The following is an 18,872-nucleotide window of genomic DNA, read 5'->3' on the forward strand; positions in this document are numbered from 1 at the left end:
CCTGGAGGCGCTGGCTGTTGGCATTGGGGCTGGGGGAGGGACCCTGGCCTGGATGGGGGAGGCTGCGGCCCCTGGCGTTGGGTGGGGCCACCCCACCCCGACGCGTGCCTGCCCCGGGGCTCCGTCGGGGCTCACCTCTCGCCGGTCCTCAGCGCCCTTCAGTGCGGTGAAGCAGGAGCAGCTGTCCCCACGGGGCCAGGCCGGGCCGCCCGAGAGCCTGGGGGTGCCCACGGCACAGGAGACGTCTGTGCTGAGAGGTGAGTGCCTGAGGCCCCAGCATCTGCTCCTGTGCTCTGCACAGTCGGGGTGGGAGTGGGTCCCTCCCCAGGACCTGCCGAGCAGCAGGGCCGGGGGCCCCTCAGGGAGGGAGCACAGGCGGCCTCAGGCCTGCGTCTCGTGTCTTCCAGGCACGGCTCTGGGCTCCGTTCCTGGTGGAAGCATCACCAAAGGCATCCCTGGCCCCCGTGTGCCCCCCGAGAGCACCATCAGCTACCGCGGCTCCATCACCCACGTAGGTGGCCGGTGAGGGCGGCGTGGGGACGGGGGGCCAGCACCAGGCCAGGCCGGCTTCCTTGCCTTCAAGGCCACCACGTGGCCCAGCCCCAGGGTTGACATCGCTTCACTGTGGCCGTGCAGTCGGCACAGAGCCCAGTGCTTGGACACTGCCCACGGGGAGCTGGTGGGTAGGTGACAGGTGACAGCAGAGCAGGGTGGCCCTTCCATGCGAGTGTATCTCCAGGACTCAGTGCCTGGGCCTCCAGGGCAGATCTCCAGGAGTGGATGTGGCTGTGGCCAGCAGGAAGAGAGGAACAAGTGGCCAGGAGGCCTCTGGGAACAGCAAGGGCGCAGGCTGAGCAGCGGAGGCCCAGGGCCTGGTGCCAGCTGTGTCTGCCCCTAGCATGAGCGTGCAGAGGGTGGGAGCCTGTACACGCTCAGACACGTGCACGTGTGGTGAGTGTACGCACTCAGACACGTGTGCACAGGCACACACGCATGCACTGTGGTGAGTACACGCTCAGACGTGTGTGCACAGGCACCACACATGCACATGTGGGTACGCACTCAGATACATGTGCACACACATGCACGTGTGGTGAGTGTACGCTCTCAGACACGGTGCACGTGTGGTGGCTACGCACAGACACGTGTGCACGTGTGGTGAGTATGCGCTCAGACACGTGTGCACAGGCACACATGCATGCACATGTGGTGAGTGTATGCTCTCAGACATGTGTGCACAGGCATGCACTGTGGTGAGTACACGCTCAGACACGTGTGCACAGGCACCACGCATGCACGTGTGGTGGGTACGCACTCAGACACGTGTGCACAGGCATGCACTGTGGTGAGTACACGCTCAGACACGTGTGCACATGCATGTGTGCTGAGTACATGCTCACGTAGGCACGTGTGTGTGGTGAGTGTAGGGTTCAGGCAACAGGACGTCCACGCTGAGATATTTGGGACCCAGGAAGCCTCAGCTCCGGCCATGGAGGCGGCCCTTAGCGCTCTGAGATCGGCGATCCGGAAGGCAGCCTGGCTGCGCGCTGGGAGCAGATGCTGGGGGCAGGATCACTGCCCGCGTCGGTGAGGGAGGGGCAGCCCTGCCCTTTGGCAGGCGTGTTCCGGGAGAATGTTCCGGAATTGCTGGATTCCAGGTTTCTGGGGTCCCATGTCCTCCTGAAGCTGCTCTGCTGGGTCGTGATGGGACCAGAGCCTGCATCACACACGCAGACAGAGTGGGCGCTGCCCGCAGGGCCACACCGAGTCCCCGCTCCCTGTCTGTGGGGCTCCCTCAGGCGCCGCCGGCCTGTGGGCCAGGGAGAGCAGCTCAGAGCGCACGCCTTCGGTTTCACAGCCAGGAGCCCCCGTCCTCCACGCGCGGGGCCAGCCTGTCGGCCGCTTGTGTCCCCCCTGCACATGTGGTCCTGCCGTGGACCTGCAGTGTTCGTCTCCCGGGCGGGGGCCTGCACGGCTGCCCCGGGCTGGCACCCCCACCTCCCACCAGGGGAGACGCAGAGACTGGCAACGCCGCCCGAGCTGAGGGCGCCAGGCTCCTGCTCTCCCATCAAAGCAGGGTCTGTGATGGGTACCAGGGCCGGCCGGGGCTACCCCGCCCCCACAGCCACCAGCCAGTCTGGCGGGAGACTCGGGTCCCCTGCCAGGGCCTGGCACGCCATAGGGCTCGTGTCACTGGTCTGCTCCTGGACTCTGGAGAAGTGGACGCCAGCACCTGTGGCCATCTGGTCTGTGCCAGGTGCCCCTGAGCTGCCCACTCGGCCACTGCACTTGCTGCCGTGTGGACTCGGGCGCGGGGCAGGGGGTGGCAGCAGCAGCGAAGCACAGTGAAGCTCGTGTGACGGCCCCCAGCGGGGGGCTCACTTCCAGCAGTGGTTCCCCGTTGGGGTGGTTTTGCCCCCAGGGGACACGGCTGTCACCCTTGCGGTGGGGTGGGGATGGGAGGCGTGGACTGAGTCTCTCTGGTGGCTCTGGATGTCAGCGTGTGAGACTAGCTGCCCTGAGGTGGGGCATCCCTCCTCCTCCTGGAAACCAAAGTTGTGACGGGTGACACATCCTGGGTGCAGGAGCTGGGCCCCGTGCCCCTCCCTCCACCCCGTGCTGTTCTGTGCACCCGAGGGTCCACACTCCAGGCTCTGCCCTGCCTTTCACGGGGCTCTGGGGGAGGGGCCTGACTGCTCAGTTTCCCTATTGGCCTAGGCCTCAGGAGAGCCCGGCCCTGGGCAGGGGTGGGGGTCTCAGGGCCTGCAGCTCACCCCACGTCCCCACAGGGCACGCCGGCCGACGTCCTGTACAAGGGCACCATCACTAGGATCATCGGGGAAGACAGCCCCAGCCGGCTGGAGCGCGCCCGGGAGGACGGCCCGCCCAAGGCCCATGTCATCTACGAGGGCAAGAAGGGCCACGTGCTGTCCTACGAGGGTGAGTGGCGACTCGGGAGGAAGCCGATTGTCCGGCCGATGCCCGCAGCTGGGGCCACAGCAGGGGCTGAGACAGATGACGCCCCCGCGAGACGCAGACTGGAAGTCCCCTTGCTAATGCCGAGTCCTGGACCCCTGTTGCCTCCCGCCAGGCTTGTCCTGGACGCCACAGGCGCTGGTGGGTCTGGGGCCAGTCGACAGAGCCCCCAGAAAGTGGCGGCGAGCGGCAGGCGAGCCTGGGGGAGTCGGCGCCTCTGCCGTCGTGGTCGGGAGCTAGGACGGCGGTTTTCACTGCTTTCACAGATGAGCAGGCTGAGGGGTGGCCACGTGCCATGGTTCTGTGTGGTCACCAGAGGAAGCCGAGGGTCAGGGTGGAGGGTGCTTGGCATACGGCGGGGTGGGACCGAGGACAGCGGGAAGCCCGGTCAGAGAGGCAGCGGCCTCCCACCCCCACCCAGCTCTTGGCAGTGCAGGAGAGACTTGTGCGGGCCCCACTGCCAGTGTGGTGGGTGGCTGAGGGCCAGGGCCGAAGCCAAGGCTCACCACCAGAGAGAGGGCGCTGGCCAGAGTGACCCCGCCACCTCTGCACCCAGAGTCCGGGGCCCTGCGAGGCCCACATTGCGGGAGCCGAGTTCTGGGGAAGAGCGGGCCTGGGTGTGGAGGTCAAGGCTGTGCTGGGGCCCGGACAGTGCCCACCCCCCGTCCTGCGGCCCAGGTCCGGGACCCTGGCAGCAGCGTGCCCTCAGGGCTGGCAGGGAGCCCTGTGCTGGGCGGGGACTTGTGTCCAGAGCACTGGGCGCAGTCACAGCTCGGGACCCTGCTGCAGGCCTGAAGTTGATCATCTGAGAAATGGGTTTATCCAGGGGCTTTTAAGTGCCCGTGTGCTGCTGGGGCCACGTGGCCTCCGTGGGCGGCAGGAGCTGGGGGCGCCAGGCCGCCTGCACCTGCCGCTCGGCGTTCCCGGTGCTGTTGCTGCCCAGGCTTCTGAGACCTCCTGGTGCTTCAGTGTCCGCAGTGGACTGGGAGATGGTTTAGGGCGGCGGCACACGGCCCGCAGCCGCCATGGTCACTGGTGCAGAAACCCAGAGCCCTGTTAACCTGGTCGCCCTTCCAAGTTAGGGCAGGGGCAGGGACAGTCCCCTGGAGGATCTCCCAGCCTGACGGGGGACACCCAGCCTATGCCTTCTCCGGGCTGCCTGTTGGCAGGGGGCAGTGAGCCGGGCCCCTCCCCCAGGGCACACCCTGCCTGCGTGCCGCCTGCCGGGTGCGCCTTCGCCTTCCCACGCACAAGTGCGTGTCCATGCGCAGCCTTGGCATGCCAATGCGTGGCCAGGCAGAGCCGTGGGCCACCAGGTACTCAGAGACACATGTGTGTGGAGCCAGCTTTGTCCTCTGGGTAGGCGCACACACACCCACACACCCTCACTGTTGTACCCATGCCTGGTCACATCCCAGGTGGGCACTACAGGTGTTCACAGGCACACACCTGCCGCTGCTGGGCGCTCCTCGGAGCTGGTCACTCCCTCCTGCTGGGTCACAGCCCTTGGGGCCCCCCAGGGGTAGGGATCAGGGGGCCTCAGCTGCCTGGCCCGTGGGGCCTTGTGACCAGGCCGCCTGCCTGTGGCTCCTGCGGTCCCAGGCCCCTGCACGTGGTCACCTTGTGTCCGCCTGCTTTCCAGGTGGCATGTCTGCATCCCAGGTCTCCAGAGAGGACGGCAGGAGCAGCTCGGGCCCTCCCCACGAGCCGGCCGCCCCCAAGCGCACCTACGACATGATGGAGGGCCGGGTCGCCAGAGCCATCTCCTCGGCCAGCATCGAGGGTACATGTCCCTGGCCCCTGCTCGCCTGGTCACCACGGTGGAGAGGGAAGTTCCCCTAGATGGAGCGGGTGGCCCGGCTGAGGACCTGGCTGGGGCTGCGTTGGCTGAGGCACCCTGGGGTCGGGAGGTGGGACGGGGGCCACGGGGTGACGCCCTGGGCTTCCCCCCCAGGTCTCATGGGCCGCGCCATCCCACCTGAGCGCCACAGCCCCCACCACCTGAAAGAGCAGCACCACATCCGTGGCTCCATCACGCAAGGTACCCACCCCTGCCCTGTGCCGGGAGCCGTGGGCGGAGGCGGGGAGACGCCCAGGATGCCCTGGGGACGGGTGCGGTGCGGGCATGGAGCGGCAGGCATGTGAGAGCCCCTCCACCGCCCCTGCCCTGCAGCGCACCTGAGCTCAGCCAGGGCCTCTGTCCGCCCGAGGCAGGTGCCGGTGGCAGGAGGCTCACAGAGGCCAGGTCACCCTCGGCTCCTCGCCCCTGTTGCCTGCCTGCCTGGCTCACTGGCTGCTGACCGCTAGGCCAGGCGCTTGTCGCTAACGAATGGTCTCCTTTTGGGCGATGTTTAACACCACAGGGGCAGAGAGGGCGGGCGAGGCTCTGCGCTCCGAATCCCTGGCCTTGGGCTGGGCGGGGCAGCGGGGGAGCTGACGGCCGGGCCCTGTCTTCCCCGTGTGCCGCCAGGGATCCCGCGCTCCTACGTGGAGGCCCAGGAGGACTACCTGCGTCGCGAGGCCAAGCTCCTGAAGCGCGAGGGCACGCCCCCGCCCCCGCCGCCACCGCCACGGGACCTGGCCGAGGCCTACAAGCCCCGGCCCCTGGAGGCGCTGGGCCCTCTGAAGCTGAAGCCGGCCGCCGAGGGCCTGGTGGCCACCGTCAAGGAGGCCGGCCGCTCCATCCACGAGATCCCACGCGAGGAGCTACGGCGCACGCCCGAGCTGCCCCTGGCCCCGCGGCCGCTCAAGGAGGGCTCCATCACGCAGGTGCATACCCCACCCGGGCAAGGCGGCTGCAGGGAGATGAGGCCCGAGGCCGTGCGCTCCAGCCCGAGATCTCGTGAGGCCCCGTGAGGGGCGTCCCCAGCAGCCAGTGTCCAGGCCCGGGGAGGCAGGTGGGTCAGGTGCTGCCTGCCTCAGCCTCTGTTTCTTGTTCCGTTCCCATCTCACGGGCCAGCAGACAGGCTCAGCGAGCCGGCTGGCAGCAGCCGTCAGTCCCTAAAATCCGCAGCTTCTTAGGGGCTTAGGTTAAACCCGGGGGCTGCAGCTCTCAAGAGGCCCGGCCCAGCGGTGGAGGATTGCTCTGACAGCCAAGGAGCTGCCCAGGGGCCACAGGGGCCTGGCGTGGGCAGGATGGAGGCTGGAGCCCTCCCCAGAGCTGCCCGGGGGCCATGGGGCCTGGCGTGGGCAGGATGGAGGCTGGAGCCCTCCCCAGAGCTGCCCGGGGGCCATGGGGCCTGGCGTGGGCAGGATGGAGGCTGGAGCCCTCCCCAGAGCTGCCCGGGGGCCATGGGGCCTGGCGTGGGCAGGATGGAGGCTGGAGCCCTCCCCAGAGCTGCCCGGGGGCCATGGGGCCTGGCGTGGGCAGGATGGAGGCTGGAGCCCTCCCCAGAGCTGCCCGGGGGCCACGGGGCCTGGCGTGGGCAGGATGGAGGCTGGAGCCCTCCCCAGCAGGTTGTGGCCATGAGGGGCGGGGCCTACAACAAGGGAGATGGAGGCAGCAGGAAGTCCAGGTAGCACAGCCATCAAGGAGCGAGCATCCATGTGTCCACTGTGTGTCCAGGATGGGACCGGCTGGGTGGCTAGAACATTCTTTGCAAGCATCAGGGCAGCTTCCTTCCTTTGCAACTCCGATGCTTCCCAGTAGCTCGGGCCGAGCTGCGGGCACCATGCCCAGTGTCTCCCTGGCGGCTGGGACAGGGTCGGGGGCGTGGCCACTTAGTTCCCAGCCTTTGCCATGACCCTCATCTCTGCAGCTGCCCTTCGGCCAGTGAGCGAGCCAGAGCTGAGGCCCTGGGATGGCTGCCGCAGGGTGGGCTGCAGAGGGCGCTACAGTAGCCGGGGCGGGGGGGGGGGCTTTGCCTGCCCCGGGAAGAGCTGACTGCTGACCCTTCTGCCCCTCTCGGCAGCCCCCAGGCAGCTCTGGGGGCCTCCAGGGACAAGTGCACCCTCTCTGTCTGCCCCATGTGGCCCAAGAGGCCGCTCCCTGAAAACTGAAAACCGGGGCTCCGAGCTCACAGCCTTGTCCCGCAGGGCACCCCGCTCAAGTACGACACCGGCGCGTCCTCCACTGGCTCCAAGAAGCACGACGTGCGCTCCATCATCGGCAGCCCCGGCCGGACGTTCCCTGCCGTGCACCCGCTGGACGCCATGGCCGACGCGCGGGCCCTGGAGCGCGCCTGCTACGATGACAGCCTCAAGAGCCGGCCCGCGGCTGTCGGCGGCGCGGGTGGCTCCATCACCCGCGGGGCTCCGGTCATCGTGCCCGAGCTGGGCAAGCCGCGGCAGAGCCCCCTGACCTACGAGGACCACGGGGCGCCCTTCGCCAGCCACCTGCCGCGGGGCTCCCCTGTGACCACGCGGGAACCCACGCCGCGCCTGCAGGAGGGTGAGCGGGCTGGGGGCTGGGGTGCGGGCACCGGCCCGAGGAAGGTGCCTTGCTGGCTGGGAGCCGGAGGCTGCTGCCGCCCCCGCCCACCTGCCTGACCTGGGGGTTCTTGAGTCCCTGCCTCCCCGCCCCGACCCCCAGGTCCTGACCCGGCTCCCGCATGGCTGCAGGACCCTCACTGTAAACATTTTCATTATTCCTTCTCTCTGCACTTAGAAGCAAACCCGCCCTTTCCTGGCCGAGCCCTTGGCCTCTGCTTCCCGGTCTGCCGGCTCCTCTTCCTCCTCACTCTCGGCTCAGCCTCGGGCAGCTGGGTCTTTCCCGGGGACCTTGGCTCGGGCCCCCTCCCCCGCTCCCCTGCCATTGGCTAACTGGTTGCCTTCACCCCCACGCCCTCCTGCCCAAGGCTGGCGTCTCCGGTCTCCGCCCACTCCCTGCTCACTCGCTGGCTGCTTTGTGCCCCGTCTCCCGCAGCTGATGTCAGCGCTGTGGGGGTCGTTTGCAGGGGCGACCCCGGCTCTCAGAACTCCGCTCACTGCGTGGGGGGCTGCATAAAGGTTTTGTGATCGAGCGAGGGGATAAACAGAGAACGCACGGGTTTTTAAGAAAGAACTAGAAAGCGAAAACAAGCCGGTCATTCTAGAGAGTGAGCGTAGAGGCAGATGAAGGGAATGAAAAGGCCTGCTCCTTGGGACCCCGGGGCCTCCCCTCAAAGCACCCTTAGGGGGCTTCCCGTGGGCGCCAGCTCGGCCGCCCCGGGTCCCTGCGTTGGGGGCAGGGCTGGCTGGGCCACCGAGTCCAACGCATCCCCTCGGCCCGGCCCACAGGCAGCCTGTCATCCAGCAAGGCGTCCCAGGATCGGAAGCTGACGTCCACGCCCCGTGAGCTCGCCAAGTCCCCGCACAGCACCGTGCCCGAGCACCACGCCCACCCCATCTCGCCCTACGAGCACCTGCTCCGGGGAGTGAGCGGCATGGACCTGTACCGGGGCCACATCCCGCTGGCCTTCGACCCCACCTCCATTCCCCGCGGGATCCCTCTGGACGCAGGTGATTGGCAGCCCCGGCCCCGCGGGGGTACCTGGAGGGGAGGGAGCCGAGGCAGTTTCTCTGTAATCTGAGGGTCACACCTGGTCATATACCTGGGGGTCTCTGCTTCCTGCAGAACGTAACAGAGCTGGGGTGGGCGGGAGTCCAGACCTTCCCGGAAGGATGCCTCCCTGGGAATGGCGGTGCTCCGGGTGCTGGTGCTAACTTGGGACAAAACCGCCATGCCCGGGAGGCACCCCTGTGTGTTGCGGGGTCTCTGCCCCACTCTGCCGTGTGCCCTGGGGAGCTGTCAGGTGCGGAGCTCGGGGACGTCACCCGGCCTGACCCTGTTTTCCCCACCTCCCCACCGCAGCTGCCGCGTATTACCTGCCCCGGCACCTGGCCCCCAACCCCAGCTACCCGCACCTGTACCCGCCCTACCTCATCCGCGGCTACCCCGACACGGCGGCGCTGGAGAACCGCCAGACCATCATCAACGACTACATCACCTCGCAGCAGATGCACCACAACGCGGCCACCGCCATGGCCCAGCGCGCCGACATGCTGAGGGGCCTGACTCCCCGCGACCCCTCGCTGGCGCTCAGCTATGCTGCCGGCCCGCGAGGTGGGCACGCCGAGGTGCCGGCAGGCGTGCGTGGTGCCAGCCCGGGGTGGCGGCGGGGGCACGGCGCGGGCTGTCGGAACCGCCTGGGTCCGGGGCTCCCCGACGGGAGGCGGCATGGTGGTGCACACCCGGTACTAATTAGCGTCAGAACTAGTACTAGTTGACGTCAGAAAGCAGAGCCAGCAGGCCAGGGTGTGCAGGGGCAGCCTGCTAGAGAGCAACCCCTCCCCGGGCCGGGACCCAAGGGGGAGGGGCCCACGCTGGCTGAGCCGGCCTCCTGAGGGCACACCGCCACCCCCCCACAGGTATCATCGACCTGTCCCAAGTGCCACACCTGCCCGTGCTGGTGCCCCCGACGCCGGGCACGCCAGCCACCGCCATGGACCGCCTCGCCTACCTCCCCGCCGCGCCCCAGCCCTTCAGCAGCCGGCACAGCAGCTCCCCGCTCTCCCCAGGTGGCGCTGCGGCCCGGGCGGGCGGGCGGGCAGGCAGGCGGGCGCTGGGAGCGAGCGAGCAGGTGCCTGGTTGGGGGGGGGGGCCCTGGGCGGCCCTCCCAGACCCCGGGCTGAGCCCCTAGTTGATGGATTTCCCAGGAGGTCCCACCCACTTGACTAAAGCAACCAGCGCGGCCTCGTCAGAGCGGGAGCGGGAGCGGGAACGAGACCGGGAGCGGGAGCGGGAGAAGTCCATCCTCGCGTCCACCACCACGGTGGAGCACGCGCCCATCTGGAGACCGGGTGAGGCATCAGGGACCCCCGCCCCGAGCCCCGGGGTCCCCGCGGGCCGCGTGAGGCCTGCCCCACCCTGACACCGCAGCCTGTCGCCAGGTACGGAGCAGAGCAGCGGCGGCGGCGGCGGGGGTGGGGGCAGCAGCAGCCGCCCCGCCTCCCACTCCCACTCCCACCAGCACTCGCCCATCTCCCCCCGGACCCAGGACGTCCTGCAGCAGAGGCCCAGTGTGCTGCACAACACGGGCGTGAAGGGCGCCGCCACCTCCGGGGAGCCCAGCACGCCCACAGTCCTGAGGTGGGCCAGGTTGGCACCAGCGGGGCCCGGGGGGCGGGGCCGGGCGAGCGGCGCGGGTGTTGCTGGCGGCCAGTGGACTCAGTGAGCAGGCGGGGCTCACCGCGGTGGGGGGGCTGGACGGCGGTCAGAGGCAGCAGACCCGGGTGGCCAGGTGGGTGGAGGAGCAGGCCGATGGGTGAGGGCTCTGCTGCCCCCACGTAGCAGGAGGCGCCTGGTGGAAAGCTTTGGGAGGATGTGGTAAATAGAAGTGAGCGGGGAGACAGGAGAGCGAGTGAATGGGGGGGGGGGGGATGAATCATGAATGGAATGGGTTAGCCAGTGAATGGGGTAGGGACACTGCTGCACGAACGGATGAATGGGGTGGGGCAGCCGGGGGTGTGTGAATGAATGAAGGAGTGGCAGTGGAATGAATGAATGAGTGGGGTGGGGCAGGCCAGGTATGTGAATGAATGAGTGAGTGATGAAGGAGTGGTGGGGTGGGCGGGGAAGACTGGCTGAATGAACGAGTGAGCGGTAGCCAGGAGGCGAGAGCCGGCCTCGCCTCACGTGGCCCTGGGGGCAGAAGGAACTGTGGACTTTGTCCAAGGCCTGGGGCAGACCGCGGGCGCTGCTGTGAGGGAGGGGCCCCACAGCTGCCTGACCCTCCCCTCCCCCCCCACCAGGTCCACCTCCACCTCCTCGCCTGTCCGCCCGGCTGCCACATTCCCGCCCGCCACGCACTGCCCGCTGGGCGGCGCCCTGGACGGGGCCTACCCGACCCTCGTGGAGCCTGTGTTGCTGCCCAAGGAGGCCCCCCGGGGCGCCCGGCCCGAGCGGCCCCGCGCAGACACCGGCCACACCTTCCTCGCCAAGCCCCCAGCCCGCGAGCCCGCCTCCTCCCCCGGCAAGGGCTCCGAGCCCCGGCCCCTGGCGCCCCCCGGCTCCAGCCACGCGGCCATCGCCCGCACCCCGGCGAAGAGCCTCGCACCCCAGCACGCCAGCCCGGACCCAGCGGCGCCGCCCGCCTCGGCCTCGGCCTCCGACCTGCACCGGGAAAAGACTCAGAGTAAACCCTTTTCCATCCAGGAACTGGAGCTCCGATCTCTGGGTAAGACCACCCTGACAGCGGCCAGCTTCATAGACGCGATAATCATGCGTCAAATTGCTCGCGATGTCGGGCCGCGAGGAGGAGGTTCGCTGGCCGCCGAGTCCCCTCGCGACGGTAAGACCCCCGGCCCCGCGCCCTCGAGGCCCTCCCAGACCACCCCGTTTTGTTTTCGCCCGCTTTGTGGTTCTGAGCACGCGCCGGGGACCCCGCCACGGCCGCCGCCTCATCGCGCACACAGCCCCATCATGAGTTCTGTGGTTTTCTTTCATTTTCATTTGGTTTTGGGATTTTTCCTTATTTTTTTTTTCCCTTTACCGAGTGGATCTGTGATTCTGAGTCCCCTCCCCCGCCCCTCGAGCCTTGGTTCCGCGAGCAGGGGGTGGCGCCGCGAGGGCTTCGGGCGATGCCACGTGCCCGCCACTGCCGCCTGCCCTTGAAGTTTGACTTGGAGGAGGTGGGGCGGGTGGGCAGTGAGGGGACGGGAACCCCGCTCCCACATCTTGGCTCTGGCGGAGGGCGTACTGGACATGCCCAGGCCCCGTGCCCTGGGACGAGGGGCGGCGTCCCTGCTGCACACGGGGCCTGAGGCTGTGGCCCAGGTGGGGCCGGGCCCGCGTGTCACTGCCCACCCCGCCCCAGCGCCCTCACTCGGCTCTGTCCTGCCACCCCTGCGCCCCCTCCAGCTCTCCTGCTCCCGTGTCTCTGCATCCGACCCTCGCTCACCCCAGGCCTGTCTCCGTCCGCCCGTCCGTCCGTGCCCCTGCCTCTGCGCCTGCCCCGCTCTCCCTCTGGGCCTCTGACTCCCTGCAGAGGCCCAAATCCCAGCCCCAGCTCAGGTTCCCAGCCCACCTTGGGGGGCCGGGAGGGGCATCCCCGGCCCTTGGACCCTTTGGATCCCTCGGACCCATGGGCCCGGCTCCTGACCATGGGCCCCACCTGCTGCAGGTTACCATGGCGGCAGCTACAGCCCTGACGGGGTGGAACCCGTGAGCCCCGTGAGCTCGCCCAGCCTGAGCCACGACAAGGCGGTCCCCAAGCACCTGGAAGAGCTCGACAAGAGCCACCTGGAGGGGGAGCTGCGGCACAAGCAGCCAGGTACCCTCCCCCGAGTCGCTGCCCCATTGCGCAGATGGGAAGACCGAGGCACCCAGAGGTCACGCAGCTCACAGGGCAGAGCTGGGGTGCCGCCCGCTGTCTGCTCTTCCCTGACCGGCTCCGCCCCGTCCGCAGGCCCCGTGAAGCTCGGCGGGGAAGCCGCCCACCTCCCGCACCTGCGGCCACTGCGTGAGAGCCAGCCCTCTTCCAGCTCCCTGCTGCAGCCCACCCCCGGGGTCAAGGGTCACCAGCGGGTCGTCACCCTGGCCCAGCACATCAGTGTAACTACCTCTCTGATCTTGGCACCCAGGGCAGAGACTGGACCTGGGGGAGGCGGGGGGGGGGGGGGGCTCACAGGGGCCCCGTGGACTTGGGGGCAGGGAGGGTGCACCCCTGAGTCTCGGCCCGGATGTCCAAGCTATGGTCCCCTACCCTGGGATGCGGCCCGGGACTCCCGGCCCCGAGAACACTGAGACGCCATGATTTGAGAATGGCTCTGGCTGGAGCTGGCCGGTGTGGTCCAGCCCCTTGCAGAGGCCAGGCCTCCAGCCTGTTGCACATGGGGACCTCGAGGCCCAGAAGGCTGTGGGCTGGTCCCAAGTGGCCCAAGAAGCCAGGAACCAAGCCAGGGTTCCAGCCCCAAAGCTTAGTCTAGCCCCAGCCCCATGGAAGGTTCTAGAAGGGTGCCACCTGACCCTGCGCCCGCCCTGGCTTGCAGGAGGTCATCACGCAGGACTACACACGGCACCACCCGCAGCAGCTCAGCGCGCCCCTGCCCGCCCCCCTCTACTCCTTCCCCGGGGCCAGCTGCCCCGTCCTGGACCTGCGCCGCACGCCCAGTGACCTCTACCTCCCAACCCCAGAACACGGCCCACCGGCCCGCGGCTCCCCGCACAGCGAGGGGGGCAAGAGGTGAGCGCGGGCTGAGGGGCTCCCTGCGGGGCCAACCCTGGAGGGCTGGGAGGGTGCCAGGCTCAGTGGGCACCGTCTCCGCCTCTGGCCATGGCCCGGGAGGTGGGGGCAGCTGTGTGCCCATTGCACAGTTGCAGAGACTGAAGCCTGGAGAAGCGAATTCCCTTCCCACTGGGATGCAGAGTTGGGATTTGAGCCAAAGCCATGTGGCCAGAGAGCCACTTCCCAGCCCGAGTGTGCTCTCAGCCCAGGCTGCCCCGGGGCCCTCCGTGGGCTGTGTGACAGCAGCTCAGGCACAGGCAGTCGGCAGAAAGTCTTCGGGGGCGGGGGCCCGATCAGAACCCCCAGCAGGACGTGCTGGCCCTTGGCCTGGACCCGCCCCACCTGTTCTCGCCCAGGGCGCAAGCCTTCGGGTGGTCTTCGGTGCAGAGCATCAGCCGTCTGGCCGCTCACAGGAAAGCCTGCCCCACCCTGGCTGGGCGCACGGCGGCGTCCCCTCGAGCGAGAGCCCTGACCACAGCCGGGGCCCCCTCTCTGCCCAGGTCCCCAGAACCAAACAAGACGTCGGCCCTGTGCAGCAGCGAGGACGCCGTGGAGCCGGTGTCCCCACCGGAGGGCGTGGCCGAGCCGGGCCGCCCACGGAGCGCCGCGTACCCACTGCTGTACCGGGACGGGGAGCAGGCGGAGCCCAGGTGCCTCCCCCATGCCGGCCTGGCAGGCTCGGCCTCAGCCCGCCGCTCTAGTGTGGGGTGTCCAGGGCTCGAGGCCCTGCCCGGTGATGACAGACCTGTCAGTCCACTGCCTGGGGGGTGGCGCTGGGCTGGGAGCCTCCCTCGGGCTCAGCCCTCTCACTGGCATCTGGTGGGGTCTGAGGGATGAGTGGACTGGACCCGGGCGGGGCTTGGAGGGAGCCATGCCCAGTAGCTCCAGGGAGCCGTGATGGGAGCCTGGTATTGGTTTCTGGAGTTCTTTACGGGTGTCGGGGTGTCCTATCTGGGTCCCAGGACCGGCAGGCTGCAGAAGAGGTTTGGGGCAGGTGTGGGTGCGTTGCTAAGGCAGCTCAGGCTAGCTGACTGGGCGCATGACCCCCCAGCAGGATGGGCTCCAAGTCCCCTGGCAACACCAGCCAGCCGCCGGCCTTCTTCAGCAAGCTGACTGAGAGCAACTCCGCCATGGTCAAGTCCAAGAAGCAAGAGATCAACAAGAAGCTGAACACCCACAACCGGAACGAGCCGGAATACAGTAAGGGGAAGCCCGGGCCGAGTGGGCCGCAGGGCGTCTGTTGGCTGCTCCTGCCATAGGTGCCCCCGGCACAGACGTGCCTAGAATAACGCCCGCCGCGGTGGGCACCCAGCGACACTGGGGCTTGTGCCCGCCACATGCTGTGTCACGCCCGTCTGCACGGCGGCCAGCAGATGTAGGAGCAGCTGGGGCCCTGACCTTGGGACCCCTGTTCTGCAGGTCCCAGGGGCTTCTTTCCTTCCGGGACCCGAGGGAGACCCTTGTAGAGCACTTAGAGCTGGCTAAGTGCCACATGCCGGAAGCTGGCTGCAGGTGCAGGGTCTCAGGCCCCACCCCTGCATCAGAGTCTGTGGAGAACAGGTCCCCTGGCCTGGGCCACGTGGGGGCTGGGTGGGCACGGGAGACCCTGGGCTTTGGCCTCACCCTCTCTCCTCCCCGCCAGATGTCGGCCAGCCTGGGACGGAGATCTTCAATATGCCCGCCATCACCGGAGCAGGTGACCGTGCCGCCCGGCCCTCTGTGTGGGGACCGGGGCCCTTCCTACCCATAGGTGCCCTGCTCTGGGCCTCACCTGGCTGTGCATGGGTCCAGAGCTGACCGCAGGCAGGCGGCGGCGGCGGTGGCCGTGCAGGGAGCCCCTCCTCGGAGGCAGATGCCACGGCGCCCTCGCTGGGGCCCTCGGTGGAGAGTGGCGTGTCCCAGCAGGGAGTGGGCCCTACTGTATCGAGAGCATCGGTTCCACTTGCAAATTCTCACCGGGAGCTGGGGGGACATCGCTGGTCTGTTTTTGCTAAGTCAAGTACAAAATTCCCCATGCGGTTTTAAGCTGAAACTTGACCTCTGTGGTGCTCAGGACTCCAGGCCTGGGTCCCGGATGCACCGTGGCCTGGGGACATTCACCCAGGTCCCTCGGTGGGGGGTCATCAGGGCAGCCGTCCACCCAGAAACTACACAGCCTCAGGCTACGGAAAGAACCGAGTTTGGTCGAAACAGGAAGGTGGTTAGAAACGAGCGTTTCCGGAATGGTCGAGACCTTGATGTGGGCGCTCGAGAGCCAGGTGTACGCGTGTGCAGACTTTCTCGCGGTGGCACCGGGAAGTTTCCCTGTTCCTTCGCAGTGCGCCTGCCAGGCCCGCGTGCCATTCTGCGGCACCTGCTTTTCTTTGTGAGCGAGGCTGCTCGGGCCCAAGCCCAGCTCAGGCAGGCAGGTGGCTCAGCCGTCGCGACAGCTGACTGCCCGCGGCCTCGCTTCCGCTCCCCGAGTGGGCGGCATCGCGGGTGAAGCTGGCTGCTTTTTTGGGGGCTGTTGACAGGTGGCGGAGACTTTGCTCCGTGTCTGGCTGCCACGGGTTTGGAACCCAGAAGGCGGGTGGACTGGCACTCCTGGTCCTGGCTCTGAGTCGGAGCCCGGGGCAGGCTGGCCCTGGGGCCCCTGGGGTGTTTCGGGAGCACAGTGCGGTGTGACCCCGGCGCTGCAGCCCGCAGAATGGGCAGTGAGGAGACAGACGAGGAGAGCGAGCCTGGCGGGGAGGGGCGGCGCCAGGGGCCGCCCGTCTATGGATCCCATCAGCCAGGGCCGGGCCGGGCCGGGGGCGGCCTGCACGCGTCTCTAGCTCTGCCCTGTCCCCTGCACGCACGTAACTGCATGGCTGCCACCTTCACCTCACGTCCCCTCTCTGCGCCTCTTTCTCCACTGCCTCCCGGGTGGGGTGGGGCGGGGGGCGGGAGAGAGGAGATAGATCCGGTGTAGGGGCAGCTGGGGGTGCATCCCCGGTCACCCTGCCTCTGTGAGTCCCACCAGCCCCTAGGGACACGGCTGGACATGGGCTCTGGCCCAACAGTCTCCCAGCAACCCTTCCCCAAACAGGAGCCCTGAGGCCACCTGAGGTTAGCAAATGCAAACAGCCCGGCTGGGTGCGGGTGCAGGGGCTGCGGCCACGGCCACGGCCACGGCCACGCGGAGGGCAGTCAGGAGGAGGCGGGGGCACGGGCTCTGGCCCTCCCTGGAGCTCTGGAGCCCCAGTTAGAAGCCCCCTACCCCACCCCGGTCACCACCTGCAGGACAGTGGGGGAGGGGAGGAAACGTTGCTTTGCGAAATGTGCTCATGTGAATTTCTCTCCTCTCCTCTCCCCTCCCGCCTCCGCCCTCTCTCCCCCTCCTCTCTGGCTCCCTCCCGGCCCCTGTGTGTCTGTGTGTCCGTCTCTCTCCCAGGCCTTATGACCTGTAGGAGCCAGGCGCTGCAGGAGCATGCCAGCGCCAACATGGGGCTGGAGGCCATTATTAGAAAGGCCCTCATGGGTAAATATGACCAGGGGGCCGACCCCCCGCCACTCAGCGCCCATGCTTTTAACCCTCTGAATGCCAGTGCCAGCCTGCCTGCTGCTATGCCCATAACCACTGCTGACGGACGGAGCGACCACGCGCTCGGCTCGCCAGGTCTGCAGGCCCCGCCCGCCCCGTCTGTCCCCGCCCCCGGTGTCACTCACCCCTCTCCTCTGCGTCCCTCTGTGGAGCCTGTGACTGTTTTTGTGCCTGTTTGACGTTCGTTCCGGGCCGACACCCCCGAGTGTCCCGGCCCTGCCCACGCGGCCCCAGACGCTGCTGCTTCCTCAGAACGCTCACTCCGCTGCCCGCTCCGCCCCTGCTGAGCCCCCGCGTCCTGGCCCGCTGGGGTCTCCCTGGGGGGAGACCAGGCTGGAGGGGAGGCCCCTGGAGGAGGAGGGCGCGGCAGCCAGGGCCGGCCCAGGGCCAGGGAGCAGAGCAGCCCGCCGCCCGGGCCCAGCCACAGCCTCCGTGCCTGAGCAGGAGCAGAGCAAAGCGGTCTTGGCCCAGTTGTCCGAACTGGACGCTGAGCGGGGGTCTGGGTGGGTGGCTGACAGTCAGGCCCACCCCTCCGGGTCCCAGGCTCGCGGCCAGGTCTCGGCCTCCTTGCCACCCCGCCCCCCCTCACCGCAGGATGCCCCCACCTCCCATCCGTGCAGGGGCCGTGTGCGGGGTGCAACGCGGCCCCTTCCCCCTTGTGCCCCTGCAGGGGGCAGCGGGAAGACAAAGCTCTCTGGCCGACCCAGCAGCCGAAAAGCCAAGTCCCCGGCCCCGGGCCTGGCGTCCGGGGACCGGCCACCCTCCGTCTCCTCGGTGCACTCGGAGGGAGACTGTAACCGCCGGACGCCACTCACCAACCGCGTGTGGGAGGACCGGCCCTCGTCGGCAGGTGCGTGCGTGCAGGGCTGCCCACGCACACCCTGGCTCCCAGCCACTCGGGAGGACGGGGTGTGACCAGGGATGTCCAGGAAGGCCCCGGGGTGTAGGGCGGGGCAGGCACGGCCGTGCTCGGGCCTTCTCTCCTGAGTGTTGGGGAAGATGTGGCGTGGAGGTGGGCGGGGTGGGGCAGGGCAGGGCGGGCCTCCAGGATGGGGGGGTGCTGCCCAGCCCCCGGGGACAGGCCTGGTGGGGCCTGCTCGGCCACCGGCTCACGGGATTGTCCCCCTGCAGGCTCCACGCCCTTCCCCTACAACCCCCTGATCATGCGGCTGCAGGCGGGCGTCATGGCCTCCCCGCCCCCGCCTGGCCTCCCTGCGGGCCCCCACCCTGCCTGGGACGAGGAGCCCAAGCCGCTGCTCTGCTCGCAGTACGAGACGCTCTCCGACAGCGAGTGACCCCCTCCCCACGCACGGGGCGGGGGCGGCAGGGGCGGCCCCCGCACCGAGGAAGGAGCCCCCGAGTGCGCCTGCGCATCCGTCCATCCGTCATGCAGAGTTGGCATCCTTGCCTGTCTGAAGCCTTAACTGGGACCCCGCCCCGGGCTGGCCCTGTGCAGTGACCTTACTCAGGGGATGCTTACCTGGTGCTCGGGAGGGGGGGGGAGAGCAGGGGCCGCGCGCGCGGCCGGGCGGCCAGGGACCCAAAGCAGGACGGCCACGCACCTCCACGCCCCCGCCTCCCCCCTTAACGCATCTGGAACCAAAGTCTAAACCGGGCTGGCAGCCCCGCCCCTCCCCCCGCCTCCCGTCCCGCTTAGCACTCTGGACAGACGGACACAGGCGCCCTGCAGGCCCCCCTCCCCGCCGCGGGCTGCTCCAGCCCCTGAGACTGCTGGGAACCAAGTCAGGCCAGGTGGGCGGGCGGTGGGAGGGAGCAGGTGTACATGATGTATTGGTTTACAGGGTATATTTTTGATACCTTCGATGAATTAACTCAGCTGTTTCCCGCGAGGAAGGACTCGCCCAGTATTACTGCTGCTGCGCTTTCGGTCTCTGCTTCCCGCTCAGGGGGCGCGTGCAGGCGACAGGCGGTGACCCCATCGTCCGCGGGGCTCCCCAGCCCCCGCGGCCTCCCTCCCTCCCTTGGCAGAATGAATTGGACGCGTATTCCGTGGCCGCCGTCTGCGCACGGCCGTGGCATTCTGTCATTTACACACGTGGTTCTAATTAAAAAGCGAATTATACTCGAGTCCCCCCGGTGTCTTCTCTACCGACGGCCAGGCGGGCAGG

The 18,872-nt window shown here is 68.6% G+C and overlaps 1 protein-coding gene across 37 annotated transcripts in view; it reads left to right on the plus strand.

Annotated features, from left to right (window-relative positions):
* NCOR2 (nuclear receptor corepressor 2) overlaps nucleotides 1-18,831 on the plus strand; it is a 161,648-nt gene extending 142,817 nt beyond the window's left edge. For 17 of the 37 annotated variants that reach the window (XM_070066061.1, XM_070066057.1, XM_070066071.1 and 14 more), the window contains 22 exons: nucleotides 153-257; nucleotides 408-511; nucleotides 2,790-2,940; nucleotides 4,619-4,759; nucleotides 4,931-5,017; nucleotides 5,447-5,745; nucleotides 7,012-7,366; nucleotides 8,194-8,415; nucleotides 8,768-9,019; nucleotides 9,325-9,474; nucleotides 9,613-9,756; nucleotides 9,847-10,054; nucleotides 10,708-11,246; nucleotides 12,078-12,227; nucleotides 12,363-12,508; nucleotides 12,946-13,139; nucleotides 13,682-13,831; nucleotides 14,233-14,381; nucleotides 14,824-14,877; nucleotides 16,594-16,818; nucleotides 17,414-17,593; nucleotides 17,875-18,831. In XM_070066061.1, the coding sequence (XP_069922162.1) occupies nucleotides 153-257; nucleotides 408-511; nucleotides 2,790-2,940; nucleotides 4,619-4,759; nucleotides 4,931-5,017; nucleotides 5,447-5,745; nucleotides 7,012-7,366; nucleotides 8,194-8,415; nucleotides 8,768-9,019; nucleotides 9,325-9,474; nucleotides 9,613-9,756; nucleotides 9,847-10,054; nucleotides 10,708-11,246; nucleotides 12,078-12,227; nucleotides 12,363-12,508; nucleotides 12,946-13,139; nucleotides 13,682-13,831; nucleotides 14,233-14,381; nucleotides 14,824-14,877; nucleotides 16,594-16,818; nucleotides 17,414-17,593; nucleotides 17,875-18,038 (4,169 nt within the window). In that variant the 3' untranslated portion in view covers nucleotides 18,039-18,831. The remainder of the gene's footprint in view (nucleotides 1-152; nucleotides 258-407; nucleotides 512-2,789; nucleotides 2,941-4,618; nucleotides 4,760-4,930; nucleotides 5,018-5,446; nucleotides 5,746-7,011; nucleotides 7,367-8,193; nucleotides 8,416-8,767; nucleotides 9,020-9,324; nucleotides 9,475-9,612; nucleotides 9,757-9,846; nucleotides 10,055-10,707; nucleotides 11,247-12,077; nucleotides 12,228-12,362; nucleotides 12,509-12,945; nucleotides 13,140-13,681; nucleotides 13,832-14,232; nucleotides 14,382-14,823; nucleotides 14,878-16,593; nucleotides 16,819-17,413; nucleotides 17,594-17,874) is intronic. The other 20 variants (XM_070066077.1, XM_070066087.1, XM_070066088.1 and 17 more) reach the window with 15 other exon arrangements.
* Nucleotides 18,832-18,872: the final 41 nt, after the last annotated feature.

The sequence above is a fragment of the Oryctolagus cuniculus genome, chromosome 21, assembly GCF_964237555.1.
Source record: "Oryctolagus cuniculus chromosome 21, mOryCun1.1, whole genome shotgun sequence".
In the NCBI taxonomy this organism is placed as follows: domain Eukaryota; kingdom Metazoa; phylum Chordata; class Mammalia; order Lagomorpha; family Leporidae; genus Oryctolagus; species Oryctolagus cuniculus.